At 44.1% G+C, this 24,943-nt stretch overlaps 1 protein-coding gene across 2 annotated transcripts in view; it reads left to right on the top strand.

Annotated features, from left to right (window-relative positions):
* The window catches only part of LOC142596466 (secretory carrier-associated membrane protein 1-like), a 58,264-nt gene that overhangs the window by 1,993 nt on the left and 31,328 nt on the right, over positions 1-24,943 (top strand). The window contains exon 2 of one of the 2 annotated variants that reach the window (XM_075725586.1): positions 19,436-19,513. The exons of the other annotated variant lie outside the window; for it this stretch is intronic. Within the exon in view, the coding sequence (XP_075581701.1) occupies positions 19,436-19,513 (78 nt within the window). The remainder of the gene's footprint in view (positions 1-19,435; positions 19,514-24,943) is intronic. 2 annotated transcript variants of the gene reach the window in all.

Below are 24,943 nucleotides of genomic sequence, written 5' to 3'. Positions count from 1 at the left end.
GTGTCTGCATTTCAGTTTTGTTTGACTATGTGTTATAAAATACTTTATACATAGAACCAGTATTTCCAGATGGACCCTGATAACCTAAGTCATGTTGTCTGAACACCTTATTCAAATGTATTCATATTTTAATTTGTGCTTGATAATTCTGCGTACAATGAGATTAGTTATTTTCCTTACCTTTGATGCCACTTCCTGTGTTTGTGTAAAATCACAAACTAGTATGGCAGAGAAAGGAGAGGGGGGCATCATGTGGAAGAGTTATTGCTAAGGTCTAAAGATAGATCCTGCTTTTTCTTAAATGTTTTGGTTTTACTGATTGTTTGATCTACTTGTGAGGTTTCCTGTGACTATTCTCATGCCTTTTAATAAAAAGACTACAGCAGAGATTCTTACTTGATGATGAATCAAAAATATGTTTTCTGGGAAGATAAAGTTAAAGCAGAAACATCTAGTTTGCTCAGTATTTTGGGTAGTTATTTAATTTTAGGTTTCTAAAAGTATTTATATTTCTGTTTTGCTATCTCCTGGAAGTAAAGGAATTTAGTTTGTAAAATAGGATTTCTTTTTTCAAGTATTTGCTTGCTTGGATTGATCATAAAACGTTGTTGATTTCGAGACAGTGGCTATTTAACCTCTGCTTTTTTTATGTGGTACTCCTTTTTTTCTTTATTATTATTAAGAAAAAAAAAAAACACCAAACAAACACCAAAAAAACCCCAACAAACCACCCTGAACTGAACCCAAAGGCTGATATGCTTTTGAAGTCATAGTATTCCTCTGTAAATAGCTGTCCTCTGGATGGTGTACCAACCAAACCAAGATGTGTTTTGGTTTGAAAGACAAGGTAATGAAATAAACGGGTAAGTAAAGTTAAAAAGCTTTTGATCACATTAAAGTTGTGCAGAAGAAAATGCATCTATGTACCATTCAAATGAAGACGTGATAATCCTACTATAATTTGATGTAGTAGCATTGTGAGGAAATACACATTTGGTGTAACCTCAAGTATCATAGATGGAAGTGGGCTAATAATGAAAGTTTTTTTTTTTATTCCTTTCACTGAGAAACACTTGTCATAGCTTGTGAGCATGAATTCTCACTTGGTAAAGTTCTCACTTCCCACAGCACTCAAGCAGGATTAGCAGAGCAGGTCCAGTGATGGTAACTGCATTTGGCCAAGAGTCCAGAGTATTAGACAAGTCCATAGTGAGGAGGCAGATCCAAGCCCAAGTTAGAAAGTCAAGTGGGGGTCAGGATTAGGCCTAGCAAAAGTAACCAGGGTCGGCCAACAGTCCCATGATGACCAGGCAAGTCCTTAGTGATGAAGTGGATCTGACCACCTAGGAGGGGTTTGAGCATCCTTAAGGCCCTGACAGTTTATTCTTGAATAGACTAAAACAGTATGAAATAAATTTACAAAGCTGAATTTCTAAAATCAGCTTAAACCTTTTCTTATGTAGCTGTCTCCTTGGTGTGTTTGTGGTGGTGTGGGTGGTTTTTGTTTGGTTTTTCTTCTTTAAGTCATAGGACGGGATAGTTGTAGTCTTCCATCTTGGGAGATGATACAGATACAAAGGTTCTGAAACTGCAGTCTCTTGAAATCCAATGTAAGTTTCACTTACTCTGAAACAATTCAGCAATTCATCTACTCTAAAAATGTGTTGGTTTTTTTTCTAAGTGAATGATACTACTACTAAGAGAAGAAATTATTCTTTTAAGTAGAGTTATGAATTTCACAGGCCTTTGTGGCTTGGCTGACAAGACTGTAAAAGTTTTGGAAGGCTGGTTGTTACAGTCATCCAAACATATGAAATGGTTGCTTCTGAGTGACTGTGGAATCGGGACTTTAAAAAGTGGGCTCTGTGATGAATTCTGTTGGGTCAGTTCCTCTGATGTGATTAGAGCTCTGAGAAGGTGCAGGTATCTGATACTATAGAAATTATGGTAGGACTGAAAATTAAATAGACTTGTGTTTAAATGTGAATGGTGACCTTCAAGTAAAAAACAAACCACTAAGTGATATAACTGAAGATTTGAACAGAATGCCCTATGTCTGTCTTGTTCAGTTACAGTGTGGAAGGACACGATCATGGAAACCCTCAAATGTATGTAATGTTAATTATATGAGTAGTTTCTTTGGGTGGGATTAGGTATCCAAACAGTGGTTAGCTTCAAGTTGTTGCTCCAAAAAAGACATTGGTCTTCTGTAGTTCTGTTATGACTGCCATTCTTGTGTGAATGTCTGAGATGCTTGTAAGATATCTAAAAATGGCATTAGGCACCTGAATTACTCACACTGAGGTCACAGGATTACTTGAGTCACTAGAGCTAAGTATATGTGTCCTGGTTTCGGCTGGGATAGAGTTAATTTTCTTCCTAGCAGCAGGCATAGTGCTGTGTTTTGGATTTAGTAGGAGAAGAATGTTGATAACATGCTGATGTTTTTAGTTGTTGCTGAGTACTGCTTATGCTAGTCAAGGACTTTTTCAGCTTCCCATGCTCTGCCAGGCGCACAAGGAACTGGGAGGGGGCACAGCCAGAATAGTTGATCCAAACTGACCAAAGGGCTATTCCATACCATATGATGTCATGCTCAGTATATAAACTGGGTGGGGGGGGTGGCCAGGGAGCAGCGATCGCTGCTTGGGAACTGTCTGGGTATCGGTCGGCGGGTGGTGAGCAATTGCATTGTGCATCACTTGCTTCGTGTATCATTATTGTTATTATCATTATTATACTGTTACTATTAGCATTACTATTTTACTTTATTTCAATTATTAAACTGTTCTTATCTCAACCCAGGAGTGTTTCTCACTCTTACTCCTCCGATTCTCTCCCCCATCCCATCGGGGTAGGGGGAGTGAGCGAGCGGCTGCGTGGTGCTTAGTTGCTGCCTGGGGCTAAACCACGACAGTCCTTTTTGGCGACCGTGGCAGGACACGAAGGGTTTGAGATAACAACAGATTAACCAGAGTGTATTAAGGAGTCTGTTAGCAGTTGCCGGTCACGATATTAGTTCATCTGATCTGCACCATGTTCTTTTTTTTGCAGCACGCGTTAAAGCTTGTTGTCAGTTTGTGTAGTGTGCTATGCTCTGCAGTGATTCATGATCTTTTGCTTGGGAGGCTCCTTATCAAAGCCCTGACCTTGAGCATTCTTTGGTATTTGGGTTTCATACAGAAGTCACTACTGTACTTCGGGTACTACCTCATAGAGAGAGTTAGCAATTATAAATCTTACTCTGAGAGGCTTGTTGTGGAGGAAATACAGAATGGCACCTTTGCTGCTTTCTTCTATGATGTTTCCTCCTTCATTACAACAACTTTCCTGTACCTTGAACACCCCTGGGCAGTTAAGATACTTCTATTGATAATTCTTGGGAATGTAGTTTCCGTTTTGATAAAGGTCAGTAAGCAATTTAAGAATATCATCCAGAGATCTGCCCCAAGGCTGGATAGTTATGAGTGGCAGGGTGTGTGGGATCGTATGCGCAAGTACCTAGGGCAGTGGGCACCTCCCATGTTTTGGAACTTCACCCCTGAACAAGTGCAGAATCCTGAAGAATTAGTAAAGTATTTGGAAAAAGTATGTTCTCACCCTGGCAACTCCAGAGAAACACAAATCATTGCAACCTCCTGGGGACTGGCCCATGCCTATCGAGCCCTGTTCAACACTATTCAGAACCCTCAAGGGAAAGAGAAGGTCTCTGGATCTGATGACAAAACAACAAGCACTGTGGCTACTCAAACCCCCACTACAGGCCCTGCGGCTACTCCAACCCCCACTACAGGCCTTGCAGCTACTCAAACCCCAGTGACAGACACTGTGGCTACTCCAGCCACAGCCATGGGCACTGCGGCTACTCAAACCCCAGTGACAGACACTGTGGCTAAACCAGAGAACCAACCTGCGCCGGTATCAGTTGCCCCTATACAGAAGAAAAAATACACGAGGAAATCAGTTCGTTTAGTAAGGGATGAAGATGAACCAGGGCCATCACGAGAACCAGAGGAGGAAGAACCCATAAATGAGATGGTGACCACCCGATCCCTATCCCTGAGTGAGCTGCGAGATATGCGAAAAGATTTCAGTCATCATCCAGGTGAGCACATCATCACCTGGCTGCTCCGATGCTGGGATAATGGGGCCAGTAGCCTGGATTTAGTGGGTAAGGAAGCCAAGCAGCTGGGATCCCTTTCCAACGAAGGGGGCATTGACAAAGCAATTGGAAAAGGGGCAAAACCGCTCAGCCTCTGGAGGCGACTTCTGTCAAGCGTGAAGGAAAGGTATCCCTTCAAGGAGGATGTTTTATACCGCCCAAGCAAATGGACCACCGTAGAGAAGGGTATCCAGTACCTGAGGGAATTAGGCATGCTGGAGGTGATTTATAGTGACCTGAACAATGAGCAGTAACCCAAAGACCCAGATGAAGTCAGGTGCACACAATCCATGTGGCGGAAGGTGGTACGGAGCGCACCAGCATCGTATGCCAACTTGTTGGCAATAATGGCCTGGAAAGACGACGAGGCACCAACGGTGGACGAAGTGGCTAGACGACTCCGCGAATACGAAGAAAGTCTCTCTTCCTCCCTATGGGCCTGTGTCTCAGCTGTGGAAAAACTGTTTGAAAAAATATGCCCGAGAGTTCCAACAACTCAGAGAGGGTCTGTCCTACTCCCCACCTGCACGGACCAGTGTCTCAGCCATTAGGAGTCAACGTCCCTATGCTCAAGAGAGGATATAGAGGATACACACCACGGGGCACCCTGTGGTTTTACCTGTGTGATTATGGAGAGGACATGAGAAAGTGGGATGGAAAACCCACCTCAACCCTAGAGGCACGGGTGCGTGAGTTGCAAGGAAAAACTATTAGAAAAGGCGGCTCTCCCAGGAAAATTGCAGCTCCAGTTTCCAGTGAGCAGTTCCCCAGACAGAGTAAGAGGGCTAATTTTACTTCTGACCTTGATCAGGGGACTTTTGATTCACATTTACAGGAAGTGAACAGCGAATACTGTGACCAGTGTTAGAGGGGCCCTGCCTCCAGCCAGGTGGAGGAAAGGGACAACCAGGTTTCCTGGACTTTGTGGATTCGATGGCCTGGAACGTCAGACCCACAGGAGTAGAAGGCTCTAGTGGACACTGGTGCACAGTGCACGCTAATGCCATCAAACTATAGAGGGGCAGAACCCATCTGTATTTCTGGAGTGACAGGGGGATCCCAACAGCTCACTGTACTGGAGGCCGAAGTGAGCCTAACTGGGAATGAGTGGCAGAAGCACCCCATTGTGACTGGCCCAGATGCTCCGTGCATCCTTGGCATAGACTACCTCAGGAGAGGGCATTTCAAGGACCCAAAAGGGTACCGGTGGGCTTTTGGTATAGCTGCTTTGGAGACGGAGGAAATTAAAAAGCTGTCCACCTTGCCCAGTCTCTCAGAGGACCCTTCGATTGTAGGGTTGCTGAAGGTTGAGGAACAACAGGTGCCGATCGCTACCACAACTGTGCACAGGCGGCAATATCGCACCAACCGAGACTCCCTGATTCCCATCCATAACCTGATTCGTCGCCTGGAGAGCCAGGGAGTGATCAGCAAGACTCGCTCACCCTTTAACAGTCCCATATGGCCAGTGCGAAAGTCTAATGGGGAGTGGAGACTAACAGTGGACTATCGTGGCCTGAACGAAGTTACACCGCCGCTGAGTGCTGCCGTGCCAGACATGCTAGAACTTCAATACGAACTGGAGTCAAAGGCAGCCAAGTGGTGTGCCACAATTGATATTGCTAATGCGTTTTTCTCCATCCCTTTGGCAGCAGAGTGCAGGCCCCAGTTTTCTTTTACCTGGAGGGGTGTTCAGTACACCTGGAACCACTGCCCCAGGGGTGGAAGCACAGCCCCACCATTTGCCATGGACTGATCCAGACAGCACTGGAACAGGGTGAAGCTCCAGAACATCTGCAGTACATTGATGACATCATTGTGTGGGGCAACACAGCAGAAGTTTTTGAGAAGGGAAAGAAAATAGTCCAAATCCTTCTGAAGGCTGGTTTTGCCATAAAACAGAGTAAGGTCAAGGGACCTGCACAGGAGATCCAATTTTTAGGAATAAAATGGCAAGATGGATGTCGTCAGATCCCAATGGATGTGATCAACAAAATAACAGCTATGTCCCCACCAACTAGCAAAAAGGAAACACAAGCTTTCTTAGGCGTTGTGGGGTTTTGTAGAATGCATATTCCAAATTACAGCCAGATCGTAAGCCCTCTCTATCCAGTGACCCGGAAGAAGAACGAATTCAAATGGGGCCCTGAGCAACAACAAGCCTTTGAACAAATTAAACGGGAGATAGTTCATGCAGTACCCCTTGGGCCAGTCCAGGCAGGACAACATGTAAAAAATGTGCTCTACACTGCAGCCGGGGGGAATGGCCCTACCTGGAGCCTCTGGCAGAAAGCACCAGGGGAGACTCGAGGTCGACCCCTAGGGTTTTGGAGTCGGGGATACAGAGGATCCAAAGCCCGCTATCCTCCAACTGAGAAAGAGATACTGGCAGCATATGAAGGGGTTCGAGCTGCTTCAGAAGTGGTTGGTACTGAAACACAGCTCCTGCTGGCACCCCGACTGCCGGTGTTGGGCTGGATGTTCAAAGGGAGGGTCCCCTCTACACATCATGCAACTGATGCTACATGGAGTAAGTGGGTTGCACTGATCACACAACGGGCTCGAATAGGAAACCCCAGTCGCCCAGGAATCTTGGAAGTGATCATGGACTGGCCAGAAGGAAAAAACCTTAGAATATCACCAGAGGAGGAGGTGACACGTGCTGAAGAGGCCCCAATGTATAATAAATTGCCAGAAAATGAAAAGCAATATGCCCTGTTCACTGATGGGTCCTGTCATCTTGTGGGAAAGCATCGGAGGTGGAAAGCTGCTGTATGGAGTCCTATACGACAAGTCGCAGAAACTGCTGAAGGAGAAGGGGAGTCGAGTCAGTTTGCAGAGGTGAAAGCCATCCAGCTGGCTTTAGATATTGCTGAAAGAGAAAAGTGGCCAGGCCTTTATCTCTGTACTGACTCATGGATGGTGGCAAATGCCCTGTGGGGGTGGCTGCAGCAATGGAAGCAGAGCAACTGGCAGCGCAAAGGGAAACCCATCTGGGCTGCCGCACTGTGGCAAGATATTGCTGCCCGGGTAGAGAACCTGGTTGTAAAAGTTCATCATGTAGATGCTCACGTACCCAGGAGTTGGGCCACTGAAGAACATCCAAACAACCAGCAGGTGGATCAGGCTGCTAAGATGGAAGTGGCTTAGGTGGATTTGGACTGGCAACATAAGGGTGAATTATTTATAGCCTGGTGGGCCCATGACACCTCAGGCCATCAAGGAAGGGATGCAACCTATAGATGGGCTCGTGATCGAGGGGTGGACTTAACTATGGACAGTATTGCACAGGTTATTTATGAATGTGAAAAATGCGCTGCAATGCAGCAAGCCAAGCGTTTCAAGCCCCTCTGGTATAGTGAACGATGGCTGAAATATAAATATGGGGAGGCCTGGCAGATTGATTACATCACACTCCCACAGACCCGCCAAGGCAAGTGCTATGTGCTCACCATTGTGGAAGCAACCACTGGATGGCTGGAAACATATCCCGTGCCCCATGCCACCGCCCGGAACACCATCCTGGGCCTTGAAAAGCAAGTCCTGTGGCGACATGGCACCCCAGAAAGAATCGAGTCAGACAACGGGACTCATTTCTGAAACAACCTCATAGATACCTGGGCCAAAGAGCACGGCATTGAGTGGGTATATCACATCCCTTACCATGCACCAGCCTCCGGGAAAATTGAGCGATCCAATGGACTGTTAAAGACTACCCTGAGAGCAATGGGTGCTGGGACATTCAAACATTGGGATACACATTTAGCAAAAGCCACCTGGTTAGTCAACACCAGGGGATCTGCCAATCGAGCTGGCCCTGCCCAATCAACACTTTTACGTACTGTAGAAGGAGATAAAGTTCCTGTAGTGCACATAAAAAATATGCTGGGGAAGACAGTCTGGGTTACTTCCCCCTCGGGCAAAGGCAAACCCATTCGTGGGATTGCTTTTGCTCAAGGACCTGGGTGCACTTGGTGGGTGATGCGAAAGGATGGGGAAGCCCAATGTGTACCTCAAGGGAATTTGATTTTGGGTGAAAATAGCCAATGAACTGAACTGTATGATATTAATTGCTTTATAATACTGTATGTTATCTCTTAACTGCATGTTAATATAATAATATAGTAGGTTAATATTAAGTATATAATACTGTATGTTATGATTGCTATATGCCACATCAATGGTATTACAGTAAGAATTGCCCAGCTTAATGAAAATGAACTTTGATGAAACCATGTTGGAATGAGAACTGACTTCAGCATGCAACAGTCCAACACTGCACACCACCTCTCCTGTTCTGAAAGACTGTGATGACAGATGGAACTCAAAGTCATGGGCTAGATGAACTCAATGGACATTTTAGAGGGATGGGCCATAGACAAAGGGAATGATATCTGTGTGTATATCAAGATAGGGAAAGCGGTGGTGATTAATTGGAACACATTGGAAAGGGGAGGGCCTGTGCATGACGTAGATGGTATAGAATAAGGGGTGGATACTGTCCTGGTTTCGGCTGGGATAGAGTTAATTTTCTTCCTAGCAGCAGGCACAGTGCTGTGGTTTGGATTTAGTAGGAGAAGAATGTTGATAATACACTGATGGTTTAGTTGTTGCTCAGTACTGCTTATGCTAGTCAAGGACTTTTTCAGCTTCCCATGCTCTGCCAGGCGCACAAGAAACTGGGAGGGGGCACAGCCAGAATAGTTGATCCAAACTGCCCAAAGGGCTATTCCATACCATATGACGTCATGCTCAGTATATAAATGGGGGGGGGGTTGGCCAGGGAGCAGCGATCGCTGCTCGGGAACTGTCTGGGTATCGGTCGGCGGGTGGTGAGCAATTGCATTGGGCATCACTTGCTTCGTGTATCATTATTGTTATTATCATTATTATACTGTTACTATTAGCATTACTATTTTACTTTATTTCAATTATTAAACTGTTCTTATCTCAACCCAGGAGTGTTTCTCACTCTTACTCCTCCGATTCTCTCCCCCATCCCATCGGGGTAGGGGGAGTGAGCGAGCGGCTGCGTGGTGCTTAGTTGCTGGCTGGGGCTAAACCACGACAGGCATGAACAAGGAGGAAGTCTTTGGGGAGTTTAGCTGTTTGATTTATACTAAATGTTTACTGAACATGTGTAAAATGCAATCTCAGAGGCTTAATCTGGCTGAATGTAGACAGTGTTATGGGACTGCAGGCTATCTTTTCTAAGTGTCAGGTCCTAATTTAAAAGCTGAGACCCAACAGTTAACACAGGAGGGAAAAAAAGCTTTGATGTCCATTGCTGGTCAAATAGGGGTTTTTCTACCAATTTTGTTCTCGAAAGCTAAACTTTGTCAGAAATCTATCTCCAAAAATGTTCATGAGGACATATTGAAAGCAAAGTATATCATATGGAGAGTTTCAACTGAAATAGCAATAGCTTTTACTCTCCAGAACTCATTCCTTTTGTGAAGAGTGGGATGGATAGTGTTCTCCTTGATCAAGAAAAAAAACCTCAGGCCAACAAACATAGTTTCAGGCATTTTTTTTGTTGCATTTTTGCTTGATTTTCCGAGTCAGCCATGTTATCTTGGGAAGTACAACTGTTACCATCAAATAACACCCGGGATGAATTCTTACCAGAAAGTGTACAATTAGTATTATTCACATTTAGAAAAGGGCAATATGAAGTGAGAGACAATTGGAAGAGTAAGAGTGAGAAAATTCCTGGGTTGAGATAAGAACAGTTTTTATTACTATTATTATTATTTTAAGTTATTAAAATTGTAATGAAAACAAAAAATGAGAGAGGAACAAAACCCAGGAAAAAACAAGTGATGCAACTGCTCATCGACCGATGCCCAGCCTGTCCCCGAGCAGCGATTGCCGCCCCCCGGCCAACTCCCTGCAGCTTTATATGCTGAGCATGATGTCATATGGTATAGAATAGCCCTTTGGCCAATTTGGCTAAGCTGTCCTGGCTGTGCCCCCTCCCAGTTTCTTGTGCCCCTGGCAGAGCATGGGAAGCTGAGAAGTCCTTGACTGGCATAAGCAGTACTTAGCAACAACTAAAACATCAGTGTGTTATCACATTATTCTCATACTAAATCCAAAACACAGCACTGTGCCAGCTACTAGGAAGAAAATTAACTCTATCCCAGCCAAAACCAGGACAGCATTTTTCCCTGTTTTTGTTTCCTGCAATTTTTTTGTTCTACTTAAGTTATGCAATTTTTATTTGAAATTCTTGTTTTCAATTGCTGATGTGTTGTAAAACCATTATAATCCCTGTCCAAATCAGTGTTTAAAATGAGTGTTTATAAACCCTGTTTCTTGACCTCTGCAATAAGATGTTGCTTTTACTTCCTTGCTAGTCCTTGGAAGCAAACCATACTGAACTAAATTAACTGTTCTGTGCAGAGCACTGTTTCTTAACATCATTGATATCAGTTATTTAGTTCCATTTGGGGGTGGGGGGGAAGGCAACGCAAGCACATATTATCATTGTTATATTTTTAGCCTGTGTTTTGTGTGTGTGTGTGTGTGGTGGGGGTTTTTTGGTTTGTTTTTTTTTTATGTGAAATTATTTGTGTTTATATGCTTTGGCCTTTTTTGGTAGAAGAATGTGTGTACTTCAAAAGTGAAAACTTTTTTTAACAATCTGAAGGACAGTTTGGAGGGGAGGATACATATTTTTGTGTTATGTATGCTATCAAAGCATCTTACTCATGGTGGAACAATGCTGGAACCATTCCCAGTGAACAGTAATACAAAGAATCATTATAGATGTATCTACTTCTTCTGTCTTTAATTTGTTAGTCTGTTTTGCATTAATGAAACCTGGTAGCTGATGACTAGTTTTGGCCTCCTAGACAAGAGAGGTCTCTGTTCCCTTTGATTTTTTTTTTTTTTAAAGCTGTAAAAATTGCATAGAATGGATTATTCTGCTCCATTTTAAACATTCTCACTTGTAATTATTTGAGCTTGTACACCCTCCAGTCTCCTGAACTAATTCAGATCTTTAAAATGTCATCTGAAATGACTGCGTGTGACTTCAGTGCACCAATTGTTACAGTGTCTGGATATGAAAAATGGCCTATTCTTAAATTCTATTCCCTAGTTGGTATGACTAATAGTTAAATAAAAAGACCAGAAACTCAAGGTGCTGAACTGGCAGGAGCTTGGGTGAGATAAGGCTGGAGAAGGAAGTGTGAACTGGAAAGAGGGAACAAGGAGTTGGGTGAGCAATATGAGAATTACTGAGATCAGCACTCTGAGGAGCAGGGACTGGGACTGGCTGGGTGGCTGAAGACAATCAGGTTGTGGCAAGGAGTTAGTGCAAGGGCAGGTCCATTTCGGGCAGAAGTACTGGTCCACCAGGGCATAGCCTTCTCAGTCTGAGATTGGACCAGGCATTTTACAGTTGCTGCGTTCAGCAGCTGACATCAGATCACAGAATGGTTGGGGTTGGAAGGGACCTCTGGAGATCATCTAGTCCAACCCCCCTGATAAAGCAGGTTCACCTAGAGCAGGTTGCACAGGATCGCGTCCAGGCAGGTTTTGAATATTTCCAGAGAAGGAGACTCTACAACCTCTCAGGGCAGCCTATTCCAGTGCTCTGTCACCCTCAAAGTAAAGAAGTTTTTCCTCATATTCAGGTGGAACTTCCTGTGTTTCAGTTTGTGCCCCTTGTCCCTTATCCTGTTGCTGGACACCACTGAAAAGAGTCTGGCCCCATCCTTGACACCTGCCCTTAAGATATTTGTAAGTGTTGATAAGATCCTCTCTCAGTCTCCTCCAGGCTAAACAGAACCCAGCTCTCAGCCTTTCCTCATAAGAGAGATGCTCCAGTCCCCTAATCATCTTCGTAGCCCTCCACTGGACTCTCCAGTAGTTCCTTGTCTTTCTTGAACCAGGGAGCCCAGAACTGGATACAGTACTCCAGATGTGATCTCACCAGGGCAGAGTAGAAGGGGAGGATAACCTCCCTTGAACTGTTGCCCGCACTCTTCCTAAGGATACCATTGGCCATACACCCCAGGATACCATTGGCCTTATTGGCTGCAAGGGCACATTGCTGGCTCATGGTTAACTTGTCCACCAGGACTCCCAGGTCCTTCTTTGCAGGGCTGCTTTCCAGCAGCTCAACCCCTAACCTGTACTGGTGCATGGGGTTATTCCTCTCTAGGTGCAGGACCCTACACTTGCCTTTGTTGAACTTCATTAGGTTCCTCTCTGCCCAACTCTCTAGCCTGTCCAGGTCTCGCTGAATGGCAGCACAGCCTTCTGGTGTACCAGCCACTTCTCCCAGTTTTGTATCATCAGCAAACTTGCTGAGGGTATACTCTGTCCATACATCCAGGTCATTGATGAATAAGTTGAAGAAGACTGGACCCAGCACTGACCCCTGGGGAACACCGCTAGCTACAGGCCTCCAACTAGACTCTGTACTGCTGATTGCAACCCTCTGAGCTCTGCCATTCAGCCAGTTCTCAATCCATCTCACTGTCTGCTCATGTAACCCACACTTCCTGAGCTTACCTATGAGGATGTTATGGGGGAGGGTGTCAAAAACCTTGCTGAAGTCAAGGTAGACAATATCCACTGCTCTCCCCTCATCTACCCAGCCAGTCATGCCATCATAGAAGGCTATCAGATTGGTCAAGCGTGATTTCCCCTTGGTGAATCCATATTGACTACTCCTGACAACCTTCTTTTCCTCCACATGCTTAGAGATGACATCCAGAATGAGCTGTTCCATCACCTTTCCAGGGATGGAGGTGAGGCTGACTGGCCTGTAGTTTCCTAGGTCCTCCTTCTTGCCCTTTTTGAAGACTGGAGTGACATTGGCTTTCCTCCAGTCCTCAGGCACCTCTCCTGTTCTCCATGACCTTTCAAAGATGATGGAGAGTGGCTTAGCAATAACATCTGCCAGCTCCCTCAGCACTCGTGGGTGCATCCCATTGTGACCCATGGATTTGTGGGTGTCCAGTTTGCCTAAATGTTCTCTAACCTGATCCTCCTCGACCAAGGGAAAGTCTTCCTTTCTCCAGACTTTCTCTCCTACCTCCAGGGTCTGGGATTCCTGAGGGCCAGCCTTAGCAGTAAAGACTGAAGCAAAGAAGGCATTCAGTAACTCTGCCTTTTCTGTATCCTCTGTCACCAGGGCACCCACCTTGTTCAGCATTGGGCCCACGTTTTCCCTAGTCTTCCTTTTGCTACTGATGTACTTGAAGCCCTTCTTGTTGTCCTTGACATCCCTTGCCAGATTTAATTCCAAGTGGACCTTAGCCTTCCTCACCGCATCCCTGCATACTCTGACAACCTTCCCATATTCCTCCCAAGTGGCCTGTCCCTTTTTCCGCATTCTGTAAACTTCCTTCTTTCATTTGAGTTTTGCCAGAAGCTCCTTGCTCATCCATGCAGGTCTCCTGCCCCCTTTGCTTGATTTCTTACTCATAGGGATGCATCGATCTTGAGCTTGGAGGAAGTGATGCTTGAATATTAACCAGCTCTCTTGGACCCCCCTGCCTTCCAGAGCCCTAACCCATGGGATTCCTCCAAGTAGGTCCTTGAAGAGGCCAAAGTTAGCTCTCTTGAAGTCTGGGGTTGTAATCCTACTTACTGCCCTGCTTCCTCCATGCAGGATCCTGAACTCCACCATCTCATGGTCACTGCAGCCACGGCTGCCCCCAGCCAGTCCTCCTTTGTTTGTTAGTACAAGGTCCAGTAGCACACCTCTCCTCATTGGCTTCTCCACCATCTGTGTAAAAAAAGTTATCAGTGCTCTGCACGAACCTCCTGGACTCTGTGTGCCTAGCTGTGTTCTCTTTCCAGCAGATATCAGGGTGGTTGAAGGCCCCCCATGAGAACCAGGGCCTGTGATCGTGAGGCTACTTTCAGCTGTCTGTAGAAGGCCTCATCTACTTCCTCTTCCTGATCATGTGGCCTGTAGTAAACGCCCACAACAGTGTCACCCATATTAGTCTGCCCCTTAATTCTTACCCATAAGCTCTTGACTTCTTCATCCACCCCTAGGCAGAGCTCGATACGTTCCAGTTGCTCTCTCACATAAACAGCAACTCCATGACCTTGCCTTGCTGGCCTGTCTTTCTGTCCTGGTTTTGGCTGGGATAGAGTTAATTTTCTTCCTAGTAGCAGGCATAGTGCTGTGGTTTGGATTTAGGATGAGAAGAATGCTGATAACACGCTGATGTTTTAGTTGTTGCTAAGTACTGCTTATGCCAGTCAAGGACTTTTCAGCTTCCCATGCTCTGCCAGGGGCACAAGAAACTGGGAGGGGCACAGCCAGAATAGATGATCCAAACTGCCCCAAGGGCTATTCCATACCATATGATGTCATGCTCAGTATATAAACTGGGGGGGGTTGGCTGGGGGGCAGTGATCACTGCTTGGGGACCGTCTGGTTATCAGTCAGTGGGTGGTGAGCAGTTGCATCACTTGTTTTTTTTTTCCTGGGTTTTGTTTCTATCTCTCTCATTGTTCTCCTTTTCATTACAATTGTTATTACTATTGTTATTTCAGTTATTAAACTGTTCTTAACTCAACCTACAAGTTGTCTTACTTGTGCCCTTCCGATTCTCTCCCCCATCCTACTGGGGGGGGGGAGGATGAGCGACTGGCTGTGTGGTGCTTAGTTGCCAACAGGGGCTTAATCCATGACAGTCCTTTTCGGTGCCAAACATAGGGCATGAAGGGTCTGAGATAATAACAGATTAACCAGAGCTTATTGAGGAATTTCTCTCTGTTAATAGTTGCAGTTAATAGCGATCAGCTGCGTGGTGCTTAGTTGCTGGCTGGGGTTAAACTATGACAGTCCTTCTTGTTTGCCCAACATGGGGCTCGAAGGGTTTGAGATAATAACAGATTAACAAGAGTGTATTAAGGGGTCTGTTAGCAGTTGCCGGTCATGATATTAGTTCATCTGATCTGCGCCATGTTCTTTTTTTTGCTGTACATGTTAAAGCTTGGTGTTGGTTTGTGCAGTGTGCTATGCTGTGCAGTGTGCTATGCACTGCAGTGATTCATGACCTTTTGCTTGGGAGGCTCCTATTCAAAACCCTGACCTTGAGCATTGTTTGGTATCTGGGTTTCATACACAAGTCATTAATGTACTTTGGGTACCACCTCATGGAGAGAGTTAGCAATTATACCTCTTCCTCGGAGAGGTTTGTTGTGGAGGAAATACAGAATGGCACCTTCACGACCTTCTTCTATGATGTTTCTTCCTTCATTACAATAACTTTCCAGTATCTTGAACATCCCTGGGCAGTTAAGATACTTCTATTGATACTTCTTGGGAATATTGTTTCTGTTTTGACAAAGGTTAATAAGCAATTTAAGAATATCATCCAGAGATCTGCCCCAAGGCTGGAGAGTTATGAGTGGCAGGGTGTGTGGGATAGTATGGGCACGTACCTAGGGCAGTGGGGACCTCCAGTGTTTTGGAACTTCACCCCTGAACAAGTGCAGAATCCTGAAGAACTAGTAAAGTATTTGGAAAAAGTATGTTGTCACCCTGGCAACTCCAGAGAGACACAAATCATTGCAACATGCTGGGGACTGGCCCATGCCTATCGAGCCGTGGTCAGCACTATTCAGAACCCTCAAAAGAAAGAGAAGGTCTCTGGATCTGATGACAAAATGACAGGCACTGCAGCCTCTTCAACCCCAGTGACAGGCACTGTGGCTAAACCAGAGAACCAACCTGTGTGTCCTGGTTTCGGCTGGGATAGAGTTAATTTTCTTCCTAGTAGCAGGCACAGTGCTGTGTTTTGGATTTAGTAGAAGAATGCTGATGTTTTAGTTGTTGCTAAGTACTGCTTATGCCAGTCAAGGACTTTTCAGCTTCCCATGCTCTGCCAGGGGCACAAGAAACTGGGAGGGGGCACAGCCAGAATAGTTGATCCAAACTGCCCAAAGGGCTATTCCATACCATATGACGTCATGCTCGGTATATAAACTGGGGGGGGTTGGCCGGGGAGCAGCAATCGCTGCTTGGGGACTGTCTGGGTATCGGTTGGCAGGTGGTGAGCAATTGCATTGTGCATCACTTGCTTTGGATATTATTATTACTATTATTATTATATTGTTATTATCATCATTACTATTTTACTTTATTTCAATTATTAAACTGTTCTTATCTCAACCCAGGAGTGTTTCTCACTCTTACTCCTCTGATTCTCTCCCCCATCCCATTGGGGTAGGGGGAGTGAGCGAGCGGCTGCGTGGTGCTTAGTTGCTGGCTGGGGCTAAACCACAACAGCACTTTCCCTTATTTTTACTGTTCATCTGCACAATATTTTGTGCTAGTCATTTAATGAAAGGACATAGAATCCTAGAATCGTTTAGGTTGGAAAAGACCTTTAAGATCATCCAGTCCAACCATTAACCTAACATTACCATGTCCACCACTAAAACAATTAGGGTAAAGTAGCAATTTCATGTTTCCTGGCTTGGTGGCTGGATTATTTATAATGAAAGTAAAAACTAGGAATCATTAAGATTCGAAAAGATCTCTAAGATCATCAGTCCAACCATCAACCCAACACCACCATGCCCACTAAACCTTGTCCCCAAGTGCCACGTCTACCCGTTTTTTGAACACTTCCAGGGATGGGGACTCCACCACCTCTCTGGGCAGCCTGTTCCAATGCTTGACTACCCTTTCTGTGAAGAAATTTCTCCTAATATCCAACCTAAACCTCCCCTGGCGCAGCTTGAGCCCATTTCCTCTCGTCCTATCGCTAACTACATGGGAGAAGAGACCAACACCCACCTCACTACAACCTCCTTTCAGGTAGTTGTGGAGAGCGATAAGGTCTCCCCTCAGCCTCCTCTTCTCCAGGCTAAACAACCCCAGTTCCCTCAGCCGCTCCCCATCAGCCCTGTGCTCCAGACCCTTCACCAGCCTTGTTGCCCTTCTCTGGACACGCTCCAGCACCTCAATGTCCTTCTTGTACTGAGGGGCCCAAAACTGGACACAGCATTCCAGGTGCGGCCTCACCAGCGCCGAGTACAGGGGGACAATCACCTCCCTGCTCCTGCTGGCCACACTATTCCTGACACAAGCCAGGATGCTGTTGGCCTTCTTGGCCACCTGGGCACACTGCTGGCTCATGTTCAGCTGGCTGTCGACCAACACCCCCAGGTCCTTTTCGGCCATGCAGCTTCCCAGCCACTCTTCCCCAAGCCTGGAGCGCTGCATGGGGTTGTTGTGACCCAAGTGCAGGACCCGGCACTTGGCCTTGTTGAACCTCACACAGTTGGCCTCAGCCCATCAGTCCAGCCTGTGCAGGTCCCTCTGCAGGGCCATCCTACCCTCGAGCAGATCGACACTCCCACCCAGCTTGGTGTCATCTGCAAACTTACTGAGGGCGCACTCGATCCCCTCATCCAGATCATTGATAAAGGCTGGCCCCAAAACGGAGCCCTGGGAAACACCGCTGATGACCGGCTGCCAACTGGACAAGTTGTTAGTTACAAGAAGTTAGTCTGTCAATTTATGCAAGACCTGATGAGATTTTAGTTGGAACAGTGCTTTGAAGTCTAGGATGGTAACTAAAAATATGGCACACTTGTGGGGGAGCCTGTCATCAGGATGGCTTTATTGTAATCACTAAGTATGGTGTAAGTCAAATGCAGGAAAGCTGATTTTTAAATTGTAACATATTGTATTCATTTAGAGAAAGGTTGTTTCTTGTTCAGTCACCGTTAAAATAGTGCTTTGTAGCTAAATGTGTGCTTTAGCCAAAAGTGGTAGCATTTTATGTGAAGTATTGTTTTTATGTACATGTATGCACATGAATTTGATTAAAATATGCAACATATTGCTTCAAAAATTATGCTTTTCTTGTCTTAAACTTTTTTTAGGGCCAAAGTTCTTTTAATTTCCTCATTTTAATACATTTGTGACTATAGCTAGTGAAAGAACACTTGTTCTCGTTTGCTGTATCCTTCAGGATTTTAGAGTGGATAGACGTTCCCTATTTTTTTTCTCTAGCTATAAACAAGTTGACTGCAGCCATTAAGAAAAATAGTATTCCTGCACTTGTAGATTAAGCTACTGCTCTCAAGACTAAGATAATGCTGTAATAGATGCTGATTCTAAGAATCTAGATTTTATTTTTCAGTAGCTTAATAGTTTTTGTATTTATTTAAGTGTAGATTAAGTCACTTGCTGGTTTTTAAATTAGACAAATACTGAGTTTTTAAATTTATCAGTTTTAAGAAGAAATGTAAATGTATATAAATGTAAATACTTATCTTTGTCCCAGTCTTCATCAGCTCTAGTTTGTTTTCTAATGTTGAACTAGACTGTTGAAATTAAGAAAATATGTGTGTATATATATACATAAGTTATAAATGAATAGTATATTTATAGCTATTTTGTATGTTTGATATACATATGGAATATTGTGCACTTGTTTTGTGTATTTATGTAAATATAAATGTAACTAACCATATCAAATAAGTGGATTTCTTAATTGTCAAGAAAACCCTCCTTTCATCCATTCTTATGTTCTGAAGATGCAAAAACCTTTAATTAAGCCACAGAAAGAACATAGTGGAACCAGGCATCATACCAAATATGTACAATTTTTTTTCATATGAAGTTAGTGTGGTCTATGATAGCGGGCACTTCTGCTCTTCTGCAGAATCAAGCCTGCCTGCCTCTAGCACGGAGAAATGTTTCATTCCTGAAGTCGCTTTCTCAAGCTAAACCTTAAGCAGTCTTTTTTTACTGTGGAGTTCATTGGAGGAAAAAAATTATACCTTTTTCTTAATTTTACCAGTTCAGGTAGAAGCTGAACCAGAGGTGCTTTTGGCATTATGGGACACTGTTTCCTCAGCTTTGTTTTTCTGAAATGCTTTTCCTATTCCTGAAGGTGTTGGAGGTACTTCTGGGTAGGGAAAACCAAGAGTTTACAGAAAGCTCTTTTCTTCTGTCATGCTCTTTGGGTGTATAGTTGTGGAGTCCAGTGGTCAACATAGCAGGATACAGTTTTCTTCCCTATTGAGAGCTTTTTCCCCTTACGAATCAAACGCATGACAGATGGAGTTTCTTTTAGACTGTGTTAATCTAGTTTTGTAAGAAGCTCAGGATGGAATAATGTCACTTTGGGGACAGAGAAAGAGGTGGATATTTACAGGCTTTTTTAGTGAAAAAAACCTTTTTTTTTTTGAGTTTTACATGATAAAATTATAAGTGTTGACTCATTGCTTGTATACATATGCATACATTTACAGAACTGTTTTCTCTTCTAGGATCCTTCTGTTACACAAGTGACAAGAAATGTTCCTCCAGGGCTAGATGAGTACAATCCTTTCTCTGATTCAAGAACAGTAAGCACATTTATTTATTAATAATGCTGTTAATCTTTTTAGGTAAGATTTGTGGGGTATTGTTTTCAGAGTTTGGGACTGATGTAAAACACACAAATTGGGGGATGAGAGGCTGGATAGCAGCCCTGCGGAAAGAGATCTGGGGGTTTGGGTTAATGACAAGTTGAATATGAGTCAACAGTGTGCCCTGGCAGCCAAAAGGGCCAACCGGGTCCTGGGGTGCATCAAGCACAGCATAGCTAGCTGGTCGAGGGAGGTGATTGTCCCCCTCTACACTGCACTGGTGTGGCCCCACCTCGAGCACTGTGTGCAGTTTTGGGTGCCTCAATATAAGAGGGACATCAAACTATTAGAGTGTGTGCAGAGGAGGGTGACCAAGGTGGTGAAAGGTCTCGAGGGCAAGACTTATGAGGAGCAGCTGAGGTCACTTGGTTTGTTCAGCTTGGAGAAGAGAAGGCTGAGGGGTGACCTCATCGCAGTCTACAGCTTCCTCTAGGGGGGCAGCAGAGGGGGAGGTGCTGATCTCCTCTCTCTGGTGACCAGCGATAGGACACGAGGAAATGGAATGAAGCTGCGTCAGGGGAAGTTCAGATTGGACCTTAGGAAAAGGTTCTTCACTGAGAGGGTGGTCGGTCACTGGAACAGGCTCCCCAGGGAAGTGGTCATGGCACCAAGCCTGTCAGAGTTCAAGGAGTGTCTGGATGATGCTCTTAGTCATATGGTTTAGTGTTAGGTAGTCCTGCAAGGAGCAGGGAGTTGGACTCAATAATCCTTATGGGTTCCTTCCAACTTGAGATATTCTATGTTAAGGGCTAGCTAGAGGTAATGGAAGGTGTGTAAGGATAGATAGTCCCATAAAGTATTTGGAGGATTTAGTGGGTAGGTTGACTTAAGTGAGATTTGACCCCTTAAGGGGGCCAAAACAGAACTGAGTCTTTCCTCTGTTCAGTAAGACTTCTGGTAGTCTGTCTTTATGCTTTTCTAAATTTTACTTGCTTTAAAGTGTGTGGATGTGGTATGCTTCCTCAGTGTCTTGCTTTTGATTTCCATTGCACTTATGAAAGTGCTGTTCAGAACTAAGAAAAACATTGCATTTAAGTAACAGTCCACAGGCTATGAATAGTTGTGCTGTACTAAAAGGAATAATTTATGTCTGAGAAACACAGTTGTGTTTTGCCTCTAACTTGTGTAGTTTTAATTTACCTTGTGCTTATTTTCACCTGGGGGGGGGAAATACAAGGAATGGGGTAGTAGATTCATACTGTAACAGCATTTCTCAGCGGTTACTTTTGGTAGTGAAGATCTTGTGCAAGATCTGAAAAATGTATGGATGATTACTGTCTGTTAGTATAACTTATAGACATTGAAATTCTATATTTTTCAAACGTATGCTTATATTTCCTATGGCAAATCTGGTAGTGCTGATAGGGAATGTTGGTATTTGAGTCTTTGCAATGCAACAGTAAGGTTTCATATGGTGTTAAAATGCTAGACTGGAAGAAGCTGCTTTTTTTTTTTTTTTTTTTTAGCTAGCAGCAATATTAAATAATTCTCCAGAATTTTTTTCTCCCAACTCACAATACCACAAATTGTATTTGATTTATCTTGAAGAGTTTCAAAATTACTTTGTACAGACAATAAGTTATAAATGTCAGGTAGGTCTGTTTTAAAAACAGTAGGTCTTGTTTAAAAAAAAAAAAAATTCTAGAACTACTCTAACTTATCTACTTATTTTAACATGTAGCTCTGTGGGAAAAGTAAAACTGAAGTATATGGCTAAGGTTATCTGGCTTCTAACAGTCAGCTGTGCATATATAAAAAAATTCTAATCGCTCATTACAGATGTCACTCATACAAAAAAAATTGGGAGGATGGGGGAAATCTTGAAGTCAGTGTTCAGATCTTCTGAATATGTGCTATGTTCATGCACTGTGATTTCAATTAATAATCTATTGGATGTTACCAAACTCATAAAAAATGTCTATTGAATGAGCAGCTCTTTCTGCAGAGGAAAAAATGGAACTTGTGCAGGCTTTTTTTCAGTAAAGTATATATTCAGCTAAGAGTGCAGTAATAATCAACCTTTAGATTATACTCCCCTTCCTCTTTCTGTATCTTGTGGATGCTGAATATGTAAGGAAGTATTCCATAATTATATGCATTTGCAGGAATGTGCTTAGATACCTGAGGATGTGCTCACCTCTTTTCCTACCAGCTTTGTGTGCAAGAGAAGGGCATACTATACATGTATAAATGTATGCAACAGGAGTAAAGGAAGATAAAGTGAAATTGAATGCCTTTAAGGATTGGATGAACAGAGGTAGAAAGCAGGGTCTATGAATATTGGACTTGGAGGATTACAATGCCCATCAAGGTAGGGATAGAAATTACTCTGTACTTTGTGTGCTGCTCAGAGCAAAAACATCCAGATGTTTTCCAGGGGCTTGGATTTGCTGCTCTTCTTTGTTCTACCTTTGGGAAGCAGAGCCATCTTAAACAGTTTTGTGCAGGTAATCCCACTTCTAACATTTGAAAACTATAATGGCACCAGCGAGCAGAAAGGATATGCTGGTGGTAGCAAAATATGTCCTGGAGATTTGTGCTCTTCAGTTGGAGAATCACTGGCCCATAAGACTTTAAATGATGTTTGTATTTCATTACAAGTAACAGTGTGTAGTTGTAGTTTTTAAGGAAGCTGAGAATGGTATGCTTCAATTAGAAATCCAAATTTTTCCTGTTTATACATCTTAGCTAATGCTAAGATGGTATCTGACAGTCTATAGCAGTAACACAGCATTAACCTTCTCCCCCCCTTCCCTCCAAATTCAAGTTAATAAAACATTCTGGACTGCACAAATATTTCTCCATTGCAAATCCAGGCAGGTATATGTTTCTTCTGTGAGAAAGTGACTTCAAACTCTGAATACTGACATTGATTATCTTAGCTCAGTTGTGTTCTCCCTTTGCCAAGGGAGATGCTGCCTATCAATTCTTTCTTGGTTATCAGGATAGGACAGAAAAAAAGTGAATTGTATTTCCCCCACCCAATTTTTTTTTTTAAATTATTTCAGTGCATTCACCTTTTCTCTGTCAACTTACATCATTCACATCTGCAGTGGGAAATTTGGCAGGAAAATAACATGTAAGACATAATGAGGAAAATGAATGGGCATAGGAGACTTTAGGTCTCAAGTGTTACCACCTTGATATCTAACATGAGAAATCAGGAGTCTTTCTTTTTTGGTTTCTTATCAAATTTCAAAGCTTATCTTATTTTTGATTGTTAAACCAAACAAAGTTTTCAGTGAATGGTATGAATGTCAGACTAAATATCGTTGCTTGCATCTTCAGTGGTTTTGTCTCCAGCTCTAAGTTGCCATGAAGAGGACTTTTTGTCTTTTTTCATGTTTCTGAAAACAAGGAACAGATGAGATTAGACAGTTAGTATTTCTGCTTCATCATTTAATGAAACTACTGTTAAAGAAGGCTTTTAAACTCTTCCAGCTTCTACAAATATTGCTAATGCAGGTTGAACCCCTCTGAGCACTGTGTGTATATATGTATAACATGTATAGACACAATAATGCATATAGCATGCACTTTCAAACTGATACATTAAAATTTTGAAAAAATTCATTACTAGAGGTGTTTCTTTGTTGCTGGTTTTAAGAGGCATATTTCAGTGGATTTTTTTTTTCCAGTAAATTCCTGGACAGCTCCTCTCCTTCTATCTTGCATCCACACACAGTGAAGTGTTTATAGGAAATCAGATCGATCAGCTTCACCTGGCTTTTTTTGAAGTCTTGATCATTGATAAAGATATTAAACAAGGCTGGCCCCAAAACAGAGCCCTGGGGAACACTGCTCGTGACCGGCCGCCAACTGGACTTAACTCCATTTACAACTACTCTCTGGGCTCGGCCACCCAACCAGCTTTTTACCCAGCGAAGACTACGCCCGTCGAAGCCATGAGCTGCCAGCTTCCTAAGGAGAATTCTGTGGGAGACGGTGTCAAAGGCTTTGCTGAAGTCCAGGTAGATGACATCAACAGCCTTTCCCTCATCCACCAGGCAGGTCACCAGGTCATAAAAGGAGATCAGGTTGTTCAAGCAGGACCTGCCTTTCATGAACCCATGCTGGCTGGGCCTGATCCCCTGGTTGACCTGCACATGCCTGTTGAGCGCACTCAATATGAACCACTCCATAATCTTTCCCAGCACCGAGGTCAGGCTGACAGGCCTGTAGTTCCCCGGATCCTCTTTCTGGCCCTTCTTGTAGATGGGCGTCACATTGGCAAGCCTCCAGTCATCAGGGACCTCCCCTGTTAACCAGGACTGCTGATAGATGATGGAAAGTGGCTTGGCAAGCTCCTCCACCAGCTCCCTCAGTACTCTTGGGTGGATCCCATCCAGCCCCATAGACTTGTGAGCATCCAGGTGGCATAGCAGGTCATTAACTGCTTCCTCCTGGACTATGAGGGCTCCATTCTGCTCCCCATCCCTATCCTCTAGCTCAGGGGCCTGAATACCCTGGGGATGACTGGTCTGGCTGTTAAACACAGAGGCAAAGAAGGCGTTAGGTACCTCAGCCTTTTCCTTGTCCTTGGTGACAATGTTCCCCCCCACATCCAGCAAAGGATGGAGATCCTCCTTGGCTCTCCTTTTATTGCTGATGTACTTATAAAAGCATTTTTTATTATCTTTTACAGCATTGGCCAGATTGACTTCTTGCTGGGCTTTTGCTTTTCTGATTTCCTCCCTGCATGACCTAACAAGATCCCTGTACTCCTCCTGAGTTGCCCGCCCCTTCTTCCAAAGGTGGTAGACTCTCCTTTTTTCCCCGAGTCCCCGCAAAAGCTCCCTATTCAGCCAGGCATATCAGCCAGGTTATAGCCATATCATTCAGCCAGGTTATCCCAGAGGCGCTACCACCATCGCTGATTGGCTCAGGCTTGGCCAGCAGCGGGTCCATCTTGGAGCCAGCTGGCACTGGCTCTGTCAGACATAGGGGAAGCTTCTAGCAGCTTCTCACAGAAGCCACCCCTGTAGCCCCCCCCCCGCTCCCAAAACCTTGCCACACAAACCTAATACATTCCTGCATTAAGTAATAGACTGCAGTGCACAGAACTGACATGAGACTCAGGGCAGCTGCTTCCTTGCACTGCAGTGCTTGAAGAAATAAGCCTGGAGTGTTCTCCTTTGTGTTACTATAGTGATATCGCTGTATTGTTTTTGGGGGGCTGAGTCCTGAAGGAAAATCATAATCCCAGTCATATCATTACAGAGTATCCAAAATTCCTAATCACGTACTATCCTTGAAAAAGTCATGGTAGCCTTTCAGTTGCAATCCTCCGTGATGGTCATGACTGTCCAAATACTCAAGGCAGTCATACTAGTTACTGTAAGGATATGTGGAATGTGAGAGCATCTG

Source organism: Pelecanus crispus, chromosome W, assembly GCF_030463565.1.
Source record: "Pelecanus crispus isolate bPelCri1 chromosome W, bPelCri1.pri, whole genome shotgun sequence".
NCBI lineage: Eukaryota > Metazoa > Chordata > Aves > Pelecaniformes > Pelecanidae > Pelecanus > Pelecanus crispus.
This window is presented reverse-complemented; position numbering and strand designations above follow the sequence as displayed.